This window comes from Oryx dammah, unplaced genomic scaffold (assembly GCF_014754425.2).
Source record: "Oryx dammah isolate SB20612 unplaced genomic scaffold, SCBI_Odam_1.1 HiC_scaffold_23, whole genome shotgun sequence".
Classification (NCBI taxonomy): Eukaryota; Metazoa; Chordata; class Mammalia; order Artiodactyla; family Bovidae; genus Oryx; species Oryx dammah.
This window is the reverse complement of record NW_024070207.1, coordinates 57704223-57724023: the sequence shown is the minus strand read 5'-3', so window position 1 is coordinate 57724023 and position 19801 is coordinate 57704223. Positions and strand designations below refer to the sequence as shown.

At 60.2% G+C, this 19801-nt stretch overlaps 1 protein-coding gene across 6 annotated transcripts in view; it reads left to right on the top strand.

Moving 5' to 3' along the window:
* Window positions 1-5899: 5899 nt before the first annotated feature.
* L1CAM (L1 cell adhesion molecule) overlaps window positions 5900-19801 on the top strand; it is a 14238-nt gene continuing 336 nt past the window's right edge. Inside the window, exons 1-28 of one of the 6 annotated variants that reach the window (XM_040265467.1) lie at window positions 5941-6094; window positions 8707-8721; window positions 9216-9321; window positions 9503-9705; window positions 10687-10809; window positions 10932-11102; window positions 11509-11620; window positions 11780-11964; window positions 12103-12234; window positions 12339-12482; window positions 13076-13187; window positions 13317-13483; window positions 13598-13754; window positions 13991-14115; window positions 14247-14357; window positions 14499-14696; window positions 14880-14950; window positions 15085-15307; window positions 15886-16001; window positions 16205-16406; window positions 16506-16628; window positions 16724-16897; window positions 16986-17105; window positions 17212-17367; window positions 17941-18075; window positions 18269-18341; window positions 18446-18457; window positions 18851-19801. The exon at window positions 18851-19801 is cut by the window's right edge and continues 336 nt beyond it. In XM_040265467.1, the coding sequence (XP_040121401.1) occupies window positions 6019-6094; window positions 8707-8721; window positions 9216-9321; window positions 9503-9705; window positions 10687-10809; window positions 10932-11102; window positions 11509-11620; window positions 11780-11964; window positions 12103-12234; window positions 12339-12482; window positions 13076-13187; window positions 13317-13483; window positions 13598-13754; window positions 13991-14115; window positions 14247-14357; window positions 14499-14696; window positions 14880-14950; window positions 15085-15307; window positions 15886-16001; window positions 16205-16406; window positions 16506-16628; window positions 16724-16897; window positions 16986-17105; window positions 17212-17367; window positions 17941-18075; window positions 18269-18341; window positions 18446-18457; window positions 18851-19082 (3774 nt within the window). In that variant the 5' untranslated portion in view covers window positions 5941-6018 and the 3' untranslated portion in view covers window positions 19083-19801. Of the gene's footprint in view, window positions 6095-6186; window positions 8722-9215; window positions 9322-9502; window positions 9706-10686; window positions 10810-10931; window positions 11103-11508; window positions 11621-11779; window positions 11965-12102; window positions 12235-12338; window positions 12483-13075; window positions 13188-13316; window positions 13484-13597; window positions 13755-13990; window positions 14116-14246; window positions 14358-14498; window positions 14697-14879; window positions 14951-15084; window positions 15308-15885; window positions 16002-16204; window positions 16407-16505; window positions 16629-16723; window positions 16898-16985; window positions 17106-17211; window positions 17368-17940; window positions 18076-18268; window positions 18342-18445; window positions 18458-18850 lie in introns of those variants that run through there. The other 5 variants (XM_040265469.1, XM_040265468.1, XM_040265465.1 and 2 more) reach the window with 5 other exon arrangements.

Genomic DNA, 19801 nt, shown 5'->3' with positions numbered 1-19801 from the left:
TGTTTTCCCCAGGTCACAGAGCTGGGGGAGGGGGTCACAGACCCAGCCTCTCCCCTGCCACGGGGCAGCCCCTGGCAGCCTCTGGCCCTTAACCTAGTGGGGCCAACCGGGATGACCTCAGGTTGAGAGGAGCAGGAGGGCTGTGGTGTCCTAGGCCTGGCTCTTCCTGCCCGTCCCAGGAGCCAGGCTTTGCTCAGAAGTGTTCAGAGCCAGGCGGGCGGCTGGTCTGGAGGTTTGCACCGGGCAGCTCTGTGTGTGTGTCTGTGTGTGTGTGTGTGTGTGCGTGCGTGTGTGTGCAGCATCCCCATATTCCTGTTTCATGCGTGGGCATTAGCCATCTCATTGCACGTGTGCAATTGTGTGTGTGTGCGTGTGCTTGGGAGAGCGTGTGCACACAGATTGTCCTGTACCCGTGTAGATCCTGTGCTAGGAAGAGGCAGGGCTGTTGCTGGTGGAGGCCATGTGTGTTTCCCTGCGGGCTGAGGAGGCTTCCTGCTGGGGGGCGGGGTGCCCTCTGGCCCCTCCCCTGGCCGCCTGCATTCATGCCTTAGGAATGCTGAGGCCCAGGGGACAACAGAGCCTCCATTGTCCATCTCCAGGCTTCCGGTGCCCCCTCTGCCCTTTAACCCTTTGGAACAGGGACCCCCGAGGCAACCAGAGGGGCCCCGGCTGTGTCTGAGCTGTTTCCAGGAGGCCCCTTCTCGCTTGGGCCAGGTGTCCCAGGGCCAGCGTGGCTGTGCAGCTTGGGCCGGGCCCCTTCTGCCTCTCCTATTGGCTGGGCACCTTTCCTCTCCCACAGGGCCTGCCGCCTTCTCTCCTCTGGGGTCCTGGAGCGGATATATGTCACCCCCTCTTGCCTGGTCCCCGAAGCCCCCAGCCCCCCTCTGGTGCCAGGTTCATTTCTCAGGATGGGGGCTTGCGATCTTATTCTGAGCCCATTTTCCAGACCCAGAGGGAGGGCTTAGAGGGGATGAGGGGGCCCCATTTTTAGCCCATGGACATCAGTTTTCCCAACTGGTCACACACCCTGGGAACCTCCCTGCTGCCCAGGAAGGGAGTCCATGCTGCCCCTAAGCTGTATCTGGAGAGAGGGTCCCTCTAGGTAGCCAGGTCTTTGTGAGGGGGGCCCTGGAGCCTTTGGTTTACAGAAAGGGGTCAGAGCATCCCAAGGTTCTGCATGGCCAGGGAGAGAGGAGCCAGAAACCAAAAGCCGTCTGCCTTCTCTTGTGCAGAGTCCTGGGGGGGGAGGGGGTTGAAGTGTAGGGTGGTTTCTGCTTTGTGCTGAGATGGGATGTGGCTTGCCTTCTACTTCCGCGTGGCCCGCTCCCAAGAGTTCCCTCCTGGTTGCCCACATTTGCCTGCCATCTGCCTAGCAAATAGGCCCTTCCCCAGGGGGCAGGCCAGCTTGGAGCGCATCCCTGTCCAGGCCCCTGACCCTCTGCGAATGCAGGCAGGTGCATGCACAAGGAAGCCTGAGATGCCTAGAGGCAAGCTGACCACCCCCCCCCGGCGTCATCTTTGGGGGCCTCCACGCCATCTAGAACCCCATACATGGTGAGCATGGTGCTCCAGTTCTCTGAGCCTCAGTTTCCTCAGTGTATACAATGGAGATAATGATAGTACTGCTCCCCCAGGGTCATTTTCAGGATTCAATGAGTGATGCATGTAAGGGTATTTAGAGGCGTCCCTGGCTTGCAGGACGTGCTGGCCACGAATTCAGTTAATAAAATAGGAAAGGGGGAAATGTCTGGCTGCCGTTGGGGAGATTCCCCCCCCCCCCGCCCCCGCTTCCTTTCTCAGTGGAGACCATACGCTCTCCCCTCTCTCCCACAAAGAGTTAACCTTTGCCCCACCCCTTCCTTACCCTGTAAGGAGAATGGTCCATTACAGGTGAGCTGGTGTTGCCTTGGAGACCGCAGCCTTGAAGGGGCTGAGGGCGTGCTCTCCCTGAGAGTGGGGCGAGGCTGGGAGCACCAAGGACTCAGCAGCTTCCTCTAAGACTTCTGGCCACCCCCACACCCCCACCCCCCGCCTCAGTACCTGTGGGGGCTCCCACTCAGGAGCCTCTTTTCTGTAGTATCTAAATTACCCATTAGACTGCGGCAAGCTTTCCTCCCTTCTTCCCCTATCTTTGCCAGTGGAGCGAGCTGGCTCCATCTCCATGGAAACCCGCCAGCAATAGCCTGGTGGGGAGGGCGAGGAGGAGCCTTAAAGAAACACAGTGCCTGAGGTGGAGGTGACACCCACCCCACCCCATTTGTATACCCACCGACAGCCTGGAAGATTCCCCACCAGCCCTGCTGAGCAGACAGCCCAGGTGGAGGTGCCCCCAAGCACCCCTTCAGGCCTACCAGATCATGGCCCTGGCGCTGCCACTCTGAACTATCTTATATACCCAGGCTGAGCCCCCAGCCCTGCCTCCTGCTGGGAACAGACCGGCAGGGGCACCTTCCTGTGCAGGAGCATTTCTGTCCGATGGGAAGGGGCTGGGAGGAGGCCAGCCAGGAGGTTCCCAGGGTGTATGCAAGGAGAAAAGCAGCCCTCCCAGATCTCAGCCTGGCTTCACAACCTCCTAAGTGTGCCCCCACCACTGCCCCACCCTATCCCTATTTAGAGGATGGGAGGCCAGAGGAGAGGACTGGCCTGAGGATTCAGGGTGTGGCAGGGGTGGGGCTCCTCCAGGATATCACTGAGGTACTCCCTGCTGGCTCTTGGAGCCTGCCACGCCCTTTCTCCCTCCCTGCCTGCCCCCACCTCTTGAGTTTGCTGGAGGCCTCAGGGAGGAGGGGTACTCAGCCCGCCCTGGTCTCTCCTCCCCCAGCGTGCGGGTATTCACTGTTGAGCTGGCCCTGGACGCACGGGCACCCCCTCTGCCCGGGGGCGGCTCGCTGTGTGCAGCAGAAATCTTGGAGCAAGGTCCTCTGAGTGCTTGTCCCTCCTCCCTTGTGGGACTCCCCACCTGCTTCCTAAGGGTCTGCCAGCAGCATCTTGTTTGTCTGTAACCGCCCCCCATCCTATGGCCACAAGTGGCCAGGGCCCTGCTGCTCTGTATCTGTTGTTGCAGGCTTTGTCTCTGCCTTCTGTTGGTCTCTCCACTGTCCAGTCTGACCTCCGAGCCCAAGAAGCCCCATTCCTGTTATTCGGGTCCATCTCCTCTCCCCCCCTGGCCCTTTCCTGGCACACCCCTGTCTACAAGGATGTGGAAGAGGTGTCCCTGGGCTTGCACACACTCACACACATGCTCGAGCACAGACGCACATACACACCCCTCACGCATCTTGCTCTTTCAGCCATTTCTCATCAGTTGCTTTTTGCTTTTTGTCTTGTCCTTTGTGCTCCTCGCCCTTCTCCTCTCCCTTTCCCCGCTGCCCAGGTCTCTGTTTCTGGGTTTCTCCACATGGGTTACTGTGGTGGTCCAGCATCTGTCTTTGTCCCCCGTTCCCTGTCCCCCCTCCACCCTCCCAGCCCTCCTGCTCTGTCTCTCCTGTTCCCTCCTGCCTCTTTTTCACCCTGTCTGTCACCCTTCAGTCTTCCCCAGCCTGCCCCCCCAAGCGGCCTCCCCCCACCCCCACCCCACCCACCCACCCGCACCCCCACCCCCGCCTTTGCAGACGTGGCCTTGGCTCCATCTGTACACCAGCTTGTGGAACACTCCCCCGCCTCCTTTGCCCCTGGAGGTGCTGATGGGGGGTGGGGGGCCTGCTGTGCTGACAACCTGAGCTGCTTGCTCTTAATTGCCTGAGGAATGGGGAGAGATCAGAGACCCAGCCGCAGCTGTCAGGGGCCTCCCCACCTTCTGGCTCCTGCCCAGGCTCCGAGGGCCTGGGAAGGTGGTGAGCTGGGTGGCAAAGACCAGGAGACTAAAAGAGTTTGAATGTGAGACTACGGGGTGTCAGGATGGGGCAGTAAGTGGAGCCCACAGGGATTGGGGCTATCCTGTATCCCCTGCATATACACCAGGGTACACATGCCAAACCTCATTCTGGGGACAAGCAGCCATCCTCTTTCCAGCAAAAGGGAGTGCTCCAGCCTCACAGGCCAGAAGGACAGCCTTGGAGATTCTTGCTTGTCTCCCTCCCCTCCCCCTCTGCAGACCAGAGCACTCAGAGCTCCCAAGGCAGCTGTTTGATCGCCTGCCCTCTGATCTGAGTCTCCTACTGCTTCCTACAGGCCTTGAAGCTGAGGCCAGGGTCGCGTGAGGCCCACTCAGCTTGCGTTGACTTGGTGGACCTCTTCCTTTCTGGGACCCAGCTTGGCTCTTGTCCTCGGGAAGTGACCAGGCCATTGCCACTTCCTTACTCTCCTGGTCACTCTCGGCCATCAGCCTGTCCATGTTGACCCACCCGGGTGCTTCCTTCCCCATCTCCCCCTCTAGCTTTGAGTCTGGGAGTCTGAGAGCTCTAGGCTGGCAGCTATTCGCTACTGTCCATTTTGCCTGCTGGGTCCCAGGGCAGTCTGCTGAATTCACCACACTTCTCGGGTCACCTTCCACAAAACCAAGCTGTGGCTTCTGGCTGCCTCCTGATTGACTGAGTCTGGATGTCTTGGCATAGCATTCCAGGCCTCCACACCCACTGCTCTGGCCTTCTGGATGAGGCTGGTCCCCATTTTGATCAGGTCCTGGCTGGGAGAAAGTTTGCCTGGGATGGACTTGGTGAGCTCAGGCATGACATCCAAGCTCCATCCCCCAAGCTCTTGGTCACTTTTACTATTGTCTCTTTCTCACACCTCTTCCTGTTCAGGGGTCACAACTCTGTCTTCTTGGGAGTGTCTCTTCTTCTCCTCATTGGCAGAGAAGCGCCCTCCACTGGGCCCTCGGTCACTGGGGCTTCTTGCATGCAGAGGTGGCCTGTGCATATAGCTGGCAGACTTGGGCTTGGGGTGGACACATCTATCAGTTGAGCCCTGAAGACTCAGAAAAAAAATCCAGAAGGTGGGCCTGCCAGACACTCTAGATGTAAGAAATGCTGTCCCAGAGCTTTCCCTGAGCCCTGCTCTGAGCCTGGCTTGGAGCATCTGGAAGGGGGGAGGCCACAGTTGCCTCTGTTAACCCCCTAGGAGCCTGAGGGACAGCTGAGAGGCACTTTCCTCCTTGACTCCCTCCTGCCACTTCTTCAAGGCAGACCTCCTTTCCCCTTCTTTCTTCTTTTTCCCTCAACCTGTTCAATGAAATGCAGCCTTCTTGGTTCCCTTCCCTTCTTGCCCTGTTCCCACTTCCCTAGTCTCCCTGTTCCCTACAAGGTTTTTAGGCCTGAACAGCACCCAGGGATCAGTTGGTTCCAAAACCCCCAGCAATGAGACTGTGACAAGGGTTCTTCTCTACATATGTGTGCATGCATGCTGTGTGTGCACACAGAGATAGCAGACAGGAGTCATCCCCCAGAGACACAGATGCACAGGAGCACACGCCCATACTTCTGTGTGCCTGCAGTCATACGCACACCCACTCATGAGTGCCTCCTGGTTCCAGAGAAGAGAGACATGTCCTCCTGTGTGTACGCACACAGTCACACAGCTACTGCACACCCACATCCACACTCATGCCCACAGGCACCTTCTTATGGGCCCTTGAGTCACACATCAGGAGGATGGGCACAGAGCAGCCTGTGGCATGCCCAAGGGAGCGGATGGGGCAACAAGTTGGTGGTGCCAGAGAGGCAGCTGGTGGAAGAGGCACGGCCAGTAGGAAGGGAATGAAAGGCGAACTGGAGGCCCAGCCTCTGCTGGTCTCGTCCAGGTTTTCTTCTCCAAAATGGGGGGGTAGGGGGAGGGAAGAGTGGAGGGGGCGGGGCCGGGGGCGGGGCCAGGAGCCCAGGCTCGCCCAGATGTTAGTCACTAACATCGTCTGTTCTCTCTCTTCCTTTACCTTGCCCTTCCCCTCCTTCCCTCTCGCAGTGCCCTCACCTGCCCTCACCCCCGGCTCCCTCCCTCAGCCACCCACCAGCCACCCTTCCCTCCGGCCGGAGCTTGAGCCAAGCCCGGCCGGCTTTGCCGCGCCGGTTCGGCGCCGCCGGGAAGATGGCCGTGGCGCTGCGGTACTTGTGGCCTCTCCTCCTCTGCAGCCCTTGCGTGCTCATCCAGATCCCCGAGGAATGTGAGTAATCGGAGGGCGCTGCGGCGCCTCCCTTCCCCGCCGCGCTGGGCTTTTCTTTATTTTCTGCCTCCTCACCTTCTCTGGGTTCCAGATCCTCCCCCCCGCCCTTCACTTCCTGGGGGCCTGGAGTGCGCAAGAGGTACCCGGACTTTGGATCCCCCTGAAAGGACAGGGTGGAAGACTTGGGCTGTCTCAGTACCACAGACAGGGACCAGAGACACGGGAGGGCGGGTGCTGTTTCAGCACCACGGACAGCAGGCCTGGCGCCTGACTCGGCTCCACCCCGCCAAGGATGGGGCAAGCATGAGAATGTCCTCAGCTAGTTAGACCAAGCCTCGCTCTGGCTTCTGACGGGTAGTCCTATCTGGGGCCCTTGGTAGCCCTTTCCGTGAACTGAGAGAGGAAAAGACCCCTTGCGAAGATCCAACAGCCTTCTGGATCCTTAAAATGTGATGTGTAGTTACTTAGTGGGGGGTTGGGGGTGGGGCTGTTGGAGTAATCCCTTCGAGGGGGGTTTCTGGGGAGGGTGGCTACAGGGCTGTGACTGAATGCGAGTGTTTGTGTATGATTTTGAGCTGGACAGACTGTGTAATTTGTCTGGATATATTTTTAGATGTGTGTGGTGTGATACATTGAATAAGTGGGGATATTCCTGAGTGTGTGATTTTGATGTCCTGTGTAGGTAAGTTGGTGAGTCACTCTAACCACTACTTACTGGTCACATTTGTGAAGCTCTGTAGATATTTGATTGTTGACATTGGATTGTACTAGTGACTCATACGGGCCTGTGAGTACCTGTCCGTGTGTGGACCGTATGTTACTATGATGGTGTTTTCTCCTGAGTGTGAGCAGGAGATATAAACACACTACTATAAGCGGCTTTGGGGCTTGTGTGAGGGACAGTTGACATGGTAGCATTTGTGTATCTTAAATCTGCTCCTTGTTTGCTCCAGTCCCTTCCCCCCTCACCTTTCCACCTTTGTCTCTGAGCCTGCACCTGTTGGAGGCCAGCATCACGGAGATGAGCTGTGCGCTGAGGCTGGGGGAGACTGTCCAAGCTAGGAGTGGGTCAGGGGCTGAGGGAGGTGACCATGACCGGCCTCTGACATTGAGGGGTCCTAGGGTTTGCAGGAGGTGGGGAGGGTCTGATGGGAAGAAAGATTGGGGCTGTCTCCCTAGATATACACATGGAGCTCTGTGCAGTCACACCCGAAACCCTACCCTAGCTGCAGAGGCACACGGACCAGCCACCTATATCCAGCCAGGCACAGAGACTCCCCAAGAGGACACACGGGGGCACACAGGCACACACAAGTAAGAGGTTGAGATACAAAGGAACACAGCCATCCGCACGAACACAGGAGCGGGTAGGCCACACAGAGTCGTACAGTAAACACAGGCAGGCACTCACAGCCTTCTGAGATACTCTGGCCAGACACGTCTGTATAGAGGCACACGGGCGGATACTCACAATGTCACTGCAGCACTGCCTGGGGCGTGCCCACATGTGCCCAGACTCATACTTTGGCACATTCCCACACATGTGCTCATCCGCTTCCCCCTTCATCTCCCCCCAGTGATTTTCAGGCCTTACCCTGCTACACCTGTGTGCAGAGGGGCGTCAGAGACCCACGGCAGGTCTAAGGGGCCCCTGGGCACTGGCTGGCACTTGTTATTGACTCTGATGCAACATGGCAAGCAGCCTGGTGCCTCCAGGTTGGGAGCTCTGCTCCAGCTCTCTCCCTCCCCGGCCGCTCCAGGCCCCTTTGTCTCCTTCCCCGCTTGCCCCATCCTGTGGTCCCTCTCACTGTCTCTGTCTCTTGGGCTGCCTTCACTGGCCCCTCCCCAGCACAGAACCCTCTCTGCAGTGTCCCCAGGGAGCCCCATCCTCTCTCCCGGGGGCCCCTACCCTGAGGTCTTCAACAGAAACAAAAGCTTTCAGAGGCAGCCTATTGCTGTCAGCCACCCCAGCCAGTGCTCTGTTGAAGCCTGATGGCGATGGGGGCAGAAGCCCCGGCCTCAGCTCCAGGGAACTCAGTAGCAGGCTGGGAGGAAGGAAGGGAAGAAATTGAGGCCTGGTGTCAGGCCGGCAGGCTCTGGAAACTCAGATTCAGCAGGGCCTTGGGGAGGATTTGGAAGGGAGGGGGCCGCTGGGCCCAGGTAATTGAAAACACTGAGCTGTGCTAATTGGATTAGGAAGGATATGAGCTCGAGCAGGGGAGTGTTCCCTGGCTGCTGTAGGCGGGCTGTCTGCCTCTCTGGCTTCAGAGGTGTCCTGGGTGGAGGGCGGGGAGTCAGTTCTGCAGGCCCTGCCAGGAGGAGGCAAGGATCTGGCCACAGTGCAGTCTTTGTTAAAGTCACGGATTTCTTTCTCCCTGCCCGCTAGAGCTGAGGCCTACTGGCCCTGGCCATTGCCCCACCCCAGGACTGGCGATCAGGCTGTGTCCTGGAGGTCTTGACCTGCCATAGCTGTAGCATGGCGTGTGTCCACTTCTCATACCCTCTCCCAGCCTCCCCCTCCCCCAGGGTTGTCTGTACTTCTTTTGGCCCAAGCCATGGGGCGACTTGTCAGCCTTTCTCTCATTCTGTCCCTTGCTGCATGGATCTCTCAGATGAAGGACACCATGGTAAGTTGAGGGGAGGGTGGAAATGTTTCCCAGGAGGCCCTGTATGCCTTGTGCCTCAGGCAGGCTGTAGCCTTTGCTGGTTCCTGGGTCCTGCGGCACCTGGTGAGGGAGGGGGGCGGCTTTGTTCTGTCTTCAGCAGGTGGGCTTTCCACCTGTCTCTGGTGGTCCACCCTTCCCTCTGGTCCTCCTCTCTCCCCATGAGGGGTTTGCCCTGGTTGGTGCCCCTTTCTCTCTTTTCTTTCTTGCACATGCTTTGTCTTTCTGCTTGGCTTCTTCTCTCTCTTCTGGTTTCTTTCTCTGTGACTTTTGGTGCCATCTTCTCTCTGTTCTGGTCCCTTCCACCTTTGCCCAGCTGCTTTGGGCTCAACTTGCTTCTCCCCACCCCACAACCCCATGGCCATGCAGCCTGTCAGGCTCCAGACCTGGCTTCTGTCCCCAAGGGACAAGGGTGAGGGCCAAAGTGCTCACCATGTCTGTCCCCGCTCCTGCCCCAGTGATGGAACCCCCCATCATCACGGAGCAGTCTCCCCGGCGTGTGGTCGTCTTCCCCACAGATGACGTCAGCCTCAAGTGTGAGGCCAGCGGCAAACCCGAAGTGCAGTGAGTGACCGTCACCCTCTAAGCCCTGGAGCTGACCACTGACTTGACCCCCCAGCCCTCGTGGTCCCCAGGGCCTTCCCCCTCCTGGGCATCCCTCGCCAGCCAGGGTCATCGCCCTGGCCCAGCCCCTGGTCTGGCTGCCTGGCTTCAGGCCTCCTCTGAGCCTTTTTCTGCCCCGCAGGTTTCGCTGGACTCGGGATGGCATCCTCTTCAAACCCAGAGAGGAACTGGGCATGATCGTGAACCAGGCGCCCCATTCTGGCTCCTTCAGCATCACAGGCAACAGCAGCAACTTCGCCCAGAGCTTCCAGGGCACCTATCGCTGCTTTGCCAGCAACAAGCTGGGCACCGCCATGTCTCATGAGATCCAGCTCATGGCTGAGGGTGCGAGGCGCTGCGGGGACCAGGGAGGGTCTGGGGCATGTGAGCGGGTCCCCAAAACCGATCTGCCGAGCGCGTGTGAGGCTCCAACCTGAGAGCTGAGCTCTCTCAGCTGGTTGTTAAAGAGTACCAAGGGACCGGGCACCCTACTGGCCTGCAGCCACCTCTTCCCTCCTCACCCTGTTCTTTTGCCATTCTTTCTGGTCAGCTCCATCCCCCCTTCCCTCTCTTCTGTGCTTTTCCCTTCTTGGCCTTGGGGCTTGCTGCCTGGGGGGTGCCCTGGGAGGGCTTGTTGACTGAATGAGAGCAGGACTGAGCCTGTCTGAGCCTGGGCTTCAGTTTCTACCCCATCCATCCCTCAGTTGCTTTCTACTCTCCACTGCCCTCCAGTCATCTCCTCCCATGTCCCCTCCATCACTGTGTCTCCTCTCCCCTCCGTTGTGCACGTCTCACCTGACCTCTCTGGCTTCCCTTCTTACCGCTGTCTGCCTCTGTCTTTATGTGTGTCGCCCTCTCCCTGGGGTTTTCCCCCTGCAGCATTCCGTCCTCCTCCGTGAGCTTTCTGCCTCCTGAGCTTGCACTTGTCTCCTCTCCTCTGCCCCTCCAGTTACCTTGGGAACCGTTGCCATGGTTTCTGTGTCAGGATGATGGAAGGGGCTATGACTTCAGCATCCCACCACGGCTCCCCTCCCCCCATCACTGCACCTCAGCCTTCCCCCACCCGCCCTCATCCCTTCCTCCTGGTGGGAGCTAAGAGTTGTAGAGAGTTAACCCTTCATGGCCATCTGGCCTCCAGCCCATCCTCTCATCTGCATGCTGCACTGGTCTCGGCCTTGAGCCCAGAGAGGATCCAGAGTCTCTGCCTCCCTCATGTCCTGGCTCGCCAACCTGTGCCCTCGGGTAGCCCTCCTCCTCTCCCCCTGCCCTGCCTTCACCAGAAAGAGACTGGAGAATCCACAGGGCCAGCCTCTCTGTCCCTTCCAGGTACCCCCAAGTGGCCAAAGGAGACAGTGAAACCTGTTGAGGTCGAGGAAGGGGAGTCGGTGATTCTCCCTTGCCATCCACCCCCCAGTGCAGAGCCACTCCGGATCTACTGGATGAACAGCAGTGGGTGACCATGAGGGGCTGCCGCCAGGGGCAAGGGATGGGTCAGTGGGTGTATGTTCCCGGGGGAGGGCTCCTGATCTCTGACCTCTGCCTCCTTCCTTCCTGCCCCTCCTGGCCCACAGAGATCTTGCACATCAAACAGGATGAGCGGGTGACTATGGGCCAGAATGGCAACCTCTACTTTGCCAACGTGCTCACCTCGGACAACCACTCAGACTACATCTGTCACGCCCACTTCCCTGGCACCCGAACCATCATTCAAAAGGAACCCATTGACCTCCGGGTCAAAGCCAGTGAGTCCCAAAGGCTCTGATACACTGCCCTACTCTTCTCCTACCCTCATGGCACATCCCATCAGTCTTCTTCAAAGACAAGTGTGGTGAGGGCAGAGATGGGGCCTTCTCTTTAAGAAGATGAGGATGGAGAAGGAAATGGCAACCCACTCCAGTATTCTTGCCTGGAAAAGTCCATGGACAGAGGAGCCTGGTGGGCTGCAGTCTATGGGGTTACATGACTGAGCATGTGTGCATGAGGGTGGAGGGAGATGGGTTGGTAGCAATAAACTGGTAGAACTAAAAAAAAAAAAAAGATGAAACAGGCTCGGAGGGCTCTCTGGGGTGTCCAGAGTCACCCAGCCTGGGAACTTAGTGGGTTGGGGGGGGAAGGGTGCGCCATGTTGCCCGCCCTGTCTCCTCACAGCCAACAGCATGATGGACAGAAAACCACACCTGCTCTTCCCCACCAATTCCAGCAGCCACCTGGTGGCCCTGCAGGGGCAGCCCTTGGTGTTGGAGTGCATTGCAGAGGGCTTGTGAGTCTGGGTCCCCTGGGAGGGGAGGGGGCATGGGTGGAGCCTCTGCTGTGGGGCGGGGCATGGGTGGAGCCTCTGCCGTGGGGCGGGGCTGAGCGGCCCGGTCCTCTCTCCCCTCTGCTGTCTCCCTTGGCCTCTGTGCTCGGTGGCCCCGGGCAGCCCCACGCCCACCATCAAGTGGCTGCGCCCAAGCGGCCCCATGCCAGCCGACCGGGTCACCTACCAGAACCACAACAAGACGCTGCAGTTGCTGAACGTGGGCGAGGAGGATGACGGCGAGTACCGCTGCCTGGCTGAGAACTCGCTGGGCAGTGACCGCCATGCCTACTACGTCACCGTGGAGGGTATGGCGCCACTGCCGGCATTCAGACAGCCAGGATGCCATGCTCATGGTCACAGGGGGTGAGGGTGGGCAGAGTCAGGGCCGGCCCGAGAGCTGGCCGCCCGCTGTGAGCTCAGATCGGTTCTCCCCTTCCTGGCAGCTGCACCATACTGGCTACACAAGCCTCAGAGCCATCTGTACGGGCCAGGGGAGACTGCCCGCCTGGACTGTCAAGTGCAGGGCAGGCCCCAACCGGAGGTCACCTGGAGAATCAATGGGATCCCTGTGGAGGGTAAGCAGGGCTTTGAGCAGGGATGGGGAGCGAGGCTGGGGTGCCCTGGGGATAGTAACTCACTGCCCCACCCTGGGCCCGTGGCCCACCTGCCACCTGCTCAGAGCTGGGCAAGGACCAGAAGTACCGGATCCACCATGGAGCCCTGGTCCTGAGCAATCTGCAGCCCAGTGACACTATGGTGACCCAGTGTGAGGCCCGCAACCGCCACGGGCTCCTGCTGGCCAATGCCTACATCTATGTTGTGGGTGAGTGTCAGCCACCTTGCCTATAGCCCCCTGGTCCGTCCCTGCAGCCCTGCCCCGGGCAAGGCCACTAGGCCGACTCAGCCACCAGCTGGTCTGTGTGCTGTGGCTGCCCTGCTCCTGTCTGGAGCCTTCCCCACGTCTTCCGCCCATCCTGCCAACAACGGGGCAGGGTCTTGCTGGTATTTCCAGACAAAAAAGCAGCCTCCAAGCGTGGTCCCCGAGGCAGAGGCTCACCCTGGCCAGGATGCTTCTGTCCCCAAGCTTTGGGGAAGGTGGGCTTGGGGAGACCCAGAGAGCTTTCAGGAAGAGGCAGGCTGTCAGTTGGTGGGGGGGAGCCTCACATAATTAATAGGACATGGGAGACTGAGATAAGAGGCCGAGAGAGGCTCAGCCTGGCAGGGGCCCCAGGGAAGCAAGATGGGCAGGGTACACGGGGTCCTGGTGGAGTCACTGTCAGCTTCCAGAGGCTGCCAGCTCTCCTGGGAGAAGCTGCCCTCGTGATCCCTGCGTCTGCCCGCTGACTGCATGTGGGTGCTTGCCCGAACTCAGGGCCCTGAGTTCAGCCCTGTCTCCCATGACTGCTCCTCGCTCAGAGCTGCCAGCCAAGATCCTGACCCCAGACAATGAGACATACATGGCAGTCCAGGGCAGCACCGCCTACCTTCTGTGCAAGGCCTTCGGAGCCCCTGTGCCCAGCGTCCAGTGGTGCGTGCCCTGACCCTGGTGGCAGGGGGTGGGGGGCACCTGGAAGCCATCTTCCAGCCCAGGCAACCAAGGAGGGCCAGGGGTCCCAGCCCACTGGGGTCTGAGCAAGGCCTGCCTTGCTTGTGCCAGGCTGGACAGGGAAGGAAAGACAGTGCTGCAGGACGAGCGCTTCTTCCCCTACACCAACGGGACCCTGGGCATCCGAGACCTCCAGGCCAATGACACTGGGCACTACTTCTGCCAGGCTGCCAACGACCAAAGCAACGTGACCATTGTGGCTAACCTGCAGGTCAAAGGTCCGATGCCCCTCCCTGCTGCTGCTGATTGTGGCCAGCAGCCCCTCCCTGAGGGAGGGTCAGGGTCTCTGGGGGACCCTGGAGTGACCTTCCCCTTCTTGTCCTCATCCCCAGATGCCACTCGGATCATGCAGGGGCCCCGCAGCACAATCGAGAAGAGAGGCTCCCGAGTGATGTTCACTTGCCAGGCCTCCTTTGACCCCTCCCTGCAGCACAGCACCACCTGGCGCAGGGATGCTCTCGACCTGCAGGAGCTGGGGGACAGTGACAAGTGCGGGCCCAGCCCCACCCTGGGCTTGGTGGAGGGAGGCGGCGGGGGGGGGAAAGCAGGATGCCTAGACCTCCTGGCCTCATACGTGGGGGCAGGGGAGTGACCCGCTGTTGAGCAGAAGAACCTGGCAGGAGAGGGAGGAGGGAGGAGTGGCATGCGGGGAGGCAGGCAGGGAGTTGTGGGTCCCCTGGGGGGGCTAGAAGGATAAATGTGCCCCCACCCCCACCCCCCACCAGGTACTTCATAGAAGATGAGCGCCTGGTCATCCACAGCCTGGACTACAGTGACCAGGGCAACTACAGTTGTGTGGCCAGCACCAAGCTGGACGTGGTGGAGAGCCAGGCAGAGCTGCTGGTGGTGGGTGAGTCCCCAGAGGGTATCCGCCTTGTGGCGCAGAGGCGAGGGAGATGGAAGAGCCCAGGCAGCCGTCACAGGGGGAGCGGGCCAGCTGGGTCGTGAGTGGGCCCGAGATCCAGCTCCTGTGCCCCCCAGGGAGCCCTGGACCCGTGCCCCACCTGGAAGTGTCTGATCGCCACCTGCTGAAGCAGAGCCAGGTGCGCCTGTCTTGGAGCCCGGCTGATGACCACAACGCCCCCATTGAAAGTAAGAAGACAGCAGCATGGCACTCCGTTCGCCCTCCCTTCTGGTTCCTTGTCCCTTCCTCCAGGAGAGCCAGACTTTGCATGCCCCCCTCCCCTACTCGCCACCCACCGATGACTCCACTGCTGGTTCACTTCTTGGCAGAGTATGACATTGAATTTGAGGACAAGGAGATGGCACCCGAGAAGTGGTACAGCCTAGGCAAGGTTCCCGGGAACCAGACCTCCACCACCCTCAAGCTGTCACCTTATGTCCACTATACCTTTCGAGTCACTGCCATCAACAAATACGGCCCTGGGGAGCCCAGCCCAGACTCTGAGACTGTGGTCACGCCGGAGGCAGGTGAGCGCCAGGGAAAGTCAGGAAAAGGGATGGTGCCCAAGCTCCCTTGCTGCCAGGGGTTCCCCTGGGGCGGCGACTGCCTCCTGACATCCAGGGTCATAATAGGTCATTTCTTTCTTGGTTTTCGGCCTTCGTGGCCTTGGTGGGCACCCACAGCATTGATGTGTCCACATTACTTTGCAGCCCCAGAGAAGAACCCTGTGGACGTGAAGGGGGAAGGAAACGAGACCAACAACATGATCATAACTTGGAAGGTGAGGGCCCTGGGCTGAGCTCACCCCTGGACCTCAGATCAGGACTCAGGGGTTTGCGACTCCCCCAAAAAACTGGCTGTCCTAAGGACCAGGGACCTTGACTACCCAACTTCTTTTCCGCTCTCCCCCTCCAGCCGCTGCGGTGGATGGACTGGAATGCCCCCCAGGTTCAGTATCGAGTGCAGTGGCGCCCCCAGAAGATGCAGGGGGCCTGGCAGGAACAGATCGTCAGTGACCCCTTCCTGGTGGTGTCCAATACATCTACCTTTGTGCCGTATGAGATCAAAGTCCAGACCGTCAACAGCCAGGGCAAGGGCCCCGAGCCCCAGATCACCATTGGCTACTCTGGGGAGGACTGTGAGTATCGGGCTGGCCCCGCCCATACCCGGGGGGTGGGGTGGAGCCCACACGTGCTTCCCTGGCCCACTCTCTGCCCCCCACTCAGGGATCCAGCCCGGTGCCAGCTCCTGCCTCTTAATATAGTACATTCCCTAAGAGTAAGGCTATTTGCTTACGTAACCAAAGAGCTGTCTTGCAGATCCAGAAAGACACTGACCATCCATAAGTTGGCATCTATAACTTAACCGTCTGTTTGATGGCAGCCAATGCCCCCAGTGTGGGGCCCAGGACTGTCTTTCCCGCAGTCCATGGTCCAAGTCAGGATCTCCCACATGGCGTCCACTTATCCTGCTTCTTCCCTTGCCTCAAATCTAGAACATGACCAAATGTTCAGTTTTATTATGCAGTCAAGATCTTTTCTAGTTCCTCCGTCACGTAGTTACTATTTTCTCTCTCTTCGTGGAGAGACCCTGAGACCATGCGAATGCCCTTGCTCATTAAACTGCCCACCTGTTACATCACATCCAAATCCATCTTCCCGCTCTGGGTGGGCAGAGTCCTGGGCTGGCCTCATCCATGTCACCGGCCCTTTGCAGACCCCCAGGCAAGCCCTCTGCTGGAACCCGTCAAGGCCCTCAATTCAAGCACTGTGCTGGTCAGTTGGCAGTCTGTGGACCCAGCCCAGGTCAAAGGCCACCTCCGGGGATACAATGTAAGAGTCCATCATGTGGGGGCTGGGGAGATCCCTGGGGTGACGGGTAGGGCAACCAGGAGTGACAAGACTGGGGCTGGGTTTCTGCCAGCTGCTCCCTTGGGAGGGCTGTGGGGAACACGTGCCCCCCCACTCCACCCCACCCCGACCCAGGTCACTACCAGACCCTTTCTGTCCTTCTGGGGTCTCCTGTCCACCTGCAGGTGACATACTGGTGGGAAGGCAGTCAGAGGAAGCACAACAAGAGGCATGTCCACAAAGGCCATGTGGTGGTGCCCGCCAATGCCACCAGCGCCATCCTGGGAGGCCTGCAGCCCTACAGCTCCTACTGGGTGGAGGTTCAGGCCTTTAATGGGAGGGGACTGGGGCCCGCCAGTGGGATGACCTTCAACACCCCTGAGGGAGGTGAGCTCTGTGCCCTGCACCCCTGCCTCCACACCCCCCGGCCCTTCCCACCTGGGGTGACTGGGGCGAGGACTTGCCACTGGTCTCTGTGCCTCACAGTGCCTGGACACCCTGAGGCGTTGCACCTAGAGTGCCAGTCGGATACCAGCCTGCTGCTGCGCTGGCAGCCTCCACTCAGCCATAACGGCGTGCTCACGGGCTATGTGCTCTCCTACCAACCTCGTACGTGTGTCGTGGACCCGGCCGGGGGGTGGAGGGGGGAGCCTGGGAGTGGGCCGCACTGGGGACCGAAGCCTACCGCTCACCTGTCCTCACAGTGAATGATGGGAGCAAGGAGCAGTTGTCCTTTGACCTCCCGGACCCTGAGCTGCAGACACACAACCTGACCAACCTCAGCCCCCACCTGCGGTACCGATTCCAGCTGCAGGCCACCACGAGGGAGGGCCCAGGGGAGGCGATCGTACGGGAAGGAGGCACCATGGCCTTGTCCGGTGAGCTGGCATGGGCTCCGAGCAGGCGGCGAAGGCAGGCTAGAGGGGGGCCTCCAGGTCCCATGACCCTTCTTCTCTCCATCACCAGGGATGCCGGACTTTGGCAACATCTCTGCCATGGCTGGCGAGAATTACAGCGTGGTCTCCTGGGTCCCCAAAGAGAGCCAGTGCAACTTCGGGTTCCAGATCTGGTTCAAAGCCCTGGGGGGTGAGCCTCAAAAGGGGATGCAGGGCCCAGAGGGGCTGGGGCTGGCATGGACCCAGGGTGCTGCCAGGCCCTCCCTGCTCAATCGGATTGCCCTCGCCCCCTACAGACGAGAAGCTGGTGGCTCATCTCCCACCGCAGTATGTCAGCTACAATCAGAGCTCCTACACACAGTGGGACCTGCAGCCTGACACCGACTATGAGATCCAGCTGCTCAAGGAGCAGGTGCTCCTGCACCAGATGGCAGTGAAGACCAACGGCACCGGTGCGGGGGCCGCGGGCAGGCCTAGTCAGCTTCCCTCCATCCCTGGGCTGCCCATGGCCCTGCCAGAACCTCTGTGCCCCTAGGCCTGTAATGGAGAAAAGTCCAGGTCCCTGAAAAGAGCCCTTTTTTTTTCATATCCTCCACTGGTCCTGTTGCCAGGGAAGCCATTTCTACTGAAGGTCTTCCTTCCTGTTCCCCCAGAGGGACCCTGACTTTCCCCTCCCCCATCAGCTCGCCCCTCTCCCGGGCTGTCTGAAGTCCTCGGACGTCCTCAGCTGCTCCTGTGCAATCCCTGGCATGGGGGGTCCCTGGCTTGGGGGGGTTCCTGACGGGGGGTCCCTGGTGTGAGGGATCTCTGGAATGGGGGTCCCTGACGTGGGGTGTCCCTGGCATGGGGGGTTGGCAGGGTTGGTGGTTGGCAGCGGATGGAGCCAGAGGCTCGGAGGGAGGTCCTTGCCCAAGGCTGGAGACTGACAGGGCGAGCTTGGGTCCTGCGACTGCAGTGCCCCTGGGGGCCCCCCACATTCAACCCTGGACTTGGCCTCAGTCTCCTGCCCCCTCTCCCCTCCCCAGGCCGAGTGAGGCTGCCTCCCGCTGGCTTTGCCACCGAGGGCTGGTTCATTGGCTTCATCAGTGCCATCGTTGTCCTGCTTCTCGTCTTACTCATCCTGTGCTTCATTAAGCGCAGCAAGGGTGGCAAGTACTCGGGTACATCCTGGCCATGGTCCCCCCCCCTTGGTCCCTGAGCCCGGGCAGGACAACATGGCCACACTGCGGGTGGCGGGCAGGTAGCCCAAGGGGAGCTGTCAGCGTTAAGCATGTGAAGGACCGGGCCCATGTGTCTGGGGCCAGGCTGGGTGATGGGGCGGGGTGAGCAGCTGGGCCCGCTCTGTGTCTGCAGTGAAGGACAAGGAGGACACTCAGGTGGACTCAGAGGCCCGGCCCATGAAGGACGAAACCTTCGGCGAGTACAGGTGAGCTGGGGGTGGAGCCCATGTTCCCGGGCTGCCCAGCTGTGCACTTTGCGTGCGTGACTTCATCTCTCTGTCTCTCCTTTGTGCTGCGGGGGTGATGGCAGGTCCCTGGAGAGGTAAGGCTGGGCTGTCATGCTTTGGGGGCAGGGACCCTCCTCTGGGTGCTTTGTGCCAGGCCTGTGCACTCCCCATGCCTCCTGATCCTATAGTTCCCTGGTTCAGGGACCAGCCAACAATGCTGATACTCAGCTCCCAAGCTTCCCTGTCCCTGTCTCCGGGGATGGGCTGGACTGGCACCCCCTCCTCAGGCCATCCGGAGATGGGAGCCCCCACACCCCCAGGGTGCAGGCATGTAAGCTGCATGTGTCCAGAGTGAGGGCCTTGTCCCCAGTGTGCTCAGAACACACAGAAGTGGGGCAAACCTGGGCCTCCCATCTCAGGCCAGTGGCTGCCTGCTCCTGCTGGCTACCGTTGGGCCACCTCCCATGGTTCCCACCCTCCCCTTGCAGTGACAACGAGGAGAAGGCCTTTGGTAGCAGCCAGCCATCACTCAATGGAGACATCAAACCCCTGGGCAGCGATGACAGCCTGGCGGACTACGGAGGCAGCGTGGACGTCCAGTTCAATGAGGATGGCTCCTTCATTGGCCAGTACAGTGGCAAGAAGGAGAAGGAGGCAGCAGGGGGCAATGACAGCTCCGGGGCCACATCCCCCGTCAACCCCATCGGGACCCTGGAGTAGCGGGGTCCGGCCAGGCCAGGCAGAGCACCGCCCAGGGCCAGGCCACGGGGCTATCAGAGATCACCATGATGGCCCAGCCCGAGGCCTGTGCTGGGTCCCTGACCCTGAGACTGAGGCCCATCCTTCTCTCCAGTGAGTTTGGGGTCCAAGGAGGGGATCTTGCTGCCTCAACGCCCCCTTCTGACTCCCCAGTCCCCACTTGATTGCCAAAACCCAGCTGCTCTGCTTCTTGGGCACACACTGCTTTTTCACTCCAGCCCGGGGGCCACTCACGCCAGGAGCCTTCAGGTGCTGCTTCGCCGGCCTTTGGGTAGGGCGAGGCTATAGTCGGGGCGAGGAGGCAGGCACGGCTGTGGAGGGGGTCTCCCAAGGACCAGGGTTGGCACCTCCAGCCCCTGCCACTCGTTGGCCAGTCGGACTGGGACAGGGGACTGAAGTTGGTGTCCCCGCTGTCTCCATCTTCTCGGCCATCTCTGCTCCAACTGGGATGGGAACTGAACAAGCTGGCCATGGGTATGGAGGGGGCCATCTGAACAGACCAGGGTCCTCCCCCACTGCCTGTGTCAACTTGGCTCACCCAACCCTGCAGCTGGCTTTCAGGAGTTCCAGACACATGCTGCCTTCGGTGTCCACCATACAACATCCAAGTGGGCTCCGCTGTCCCTGCCCAGGCCCACCTCCTTCCCTGGCCCCAGGACCCCTTAGCAACCCACCCCCCC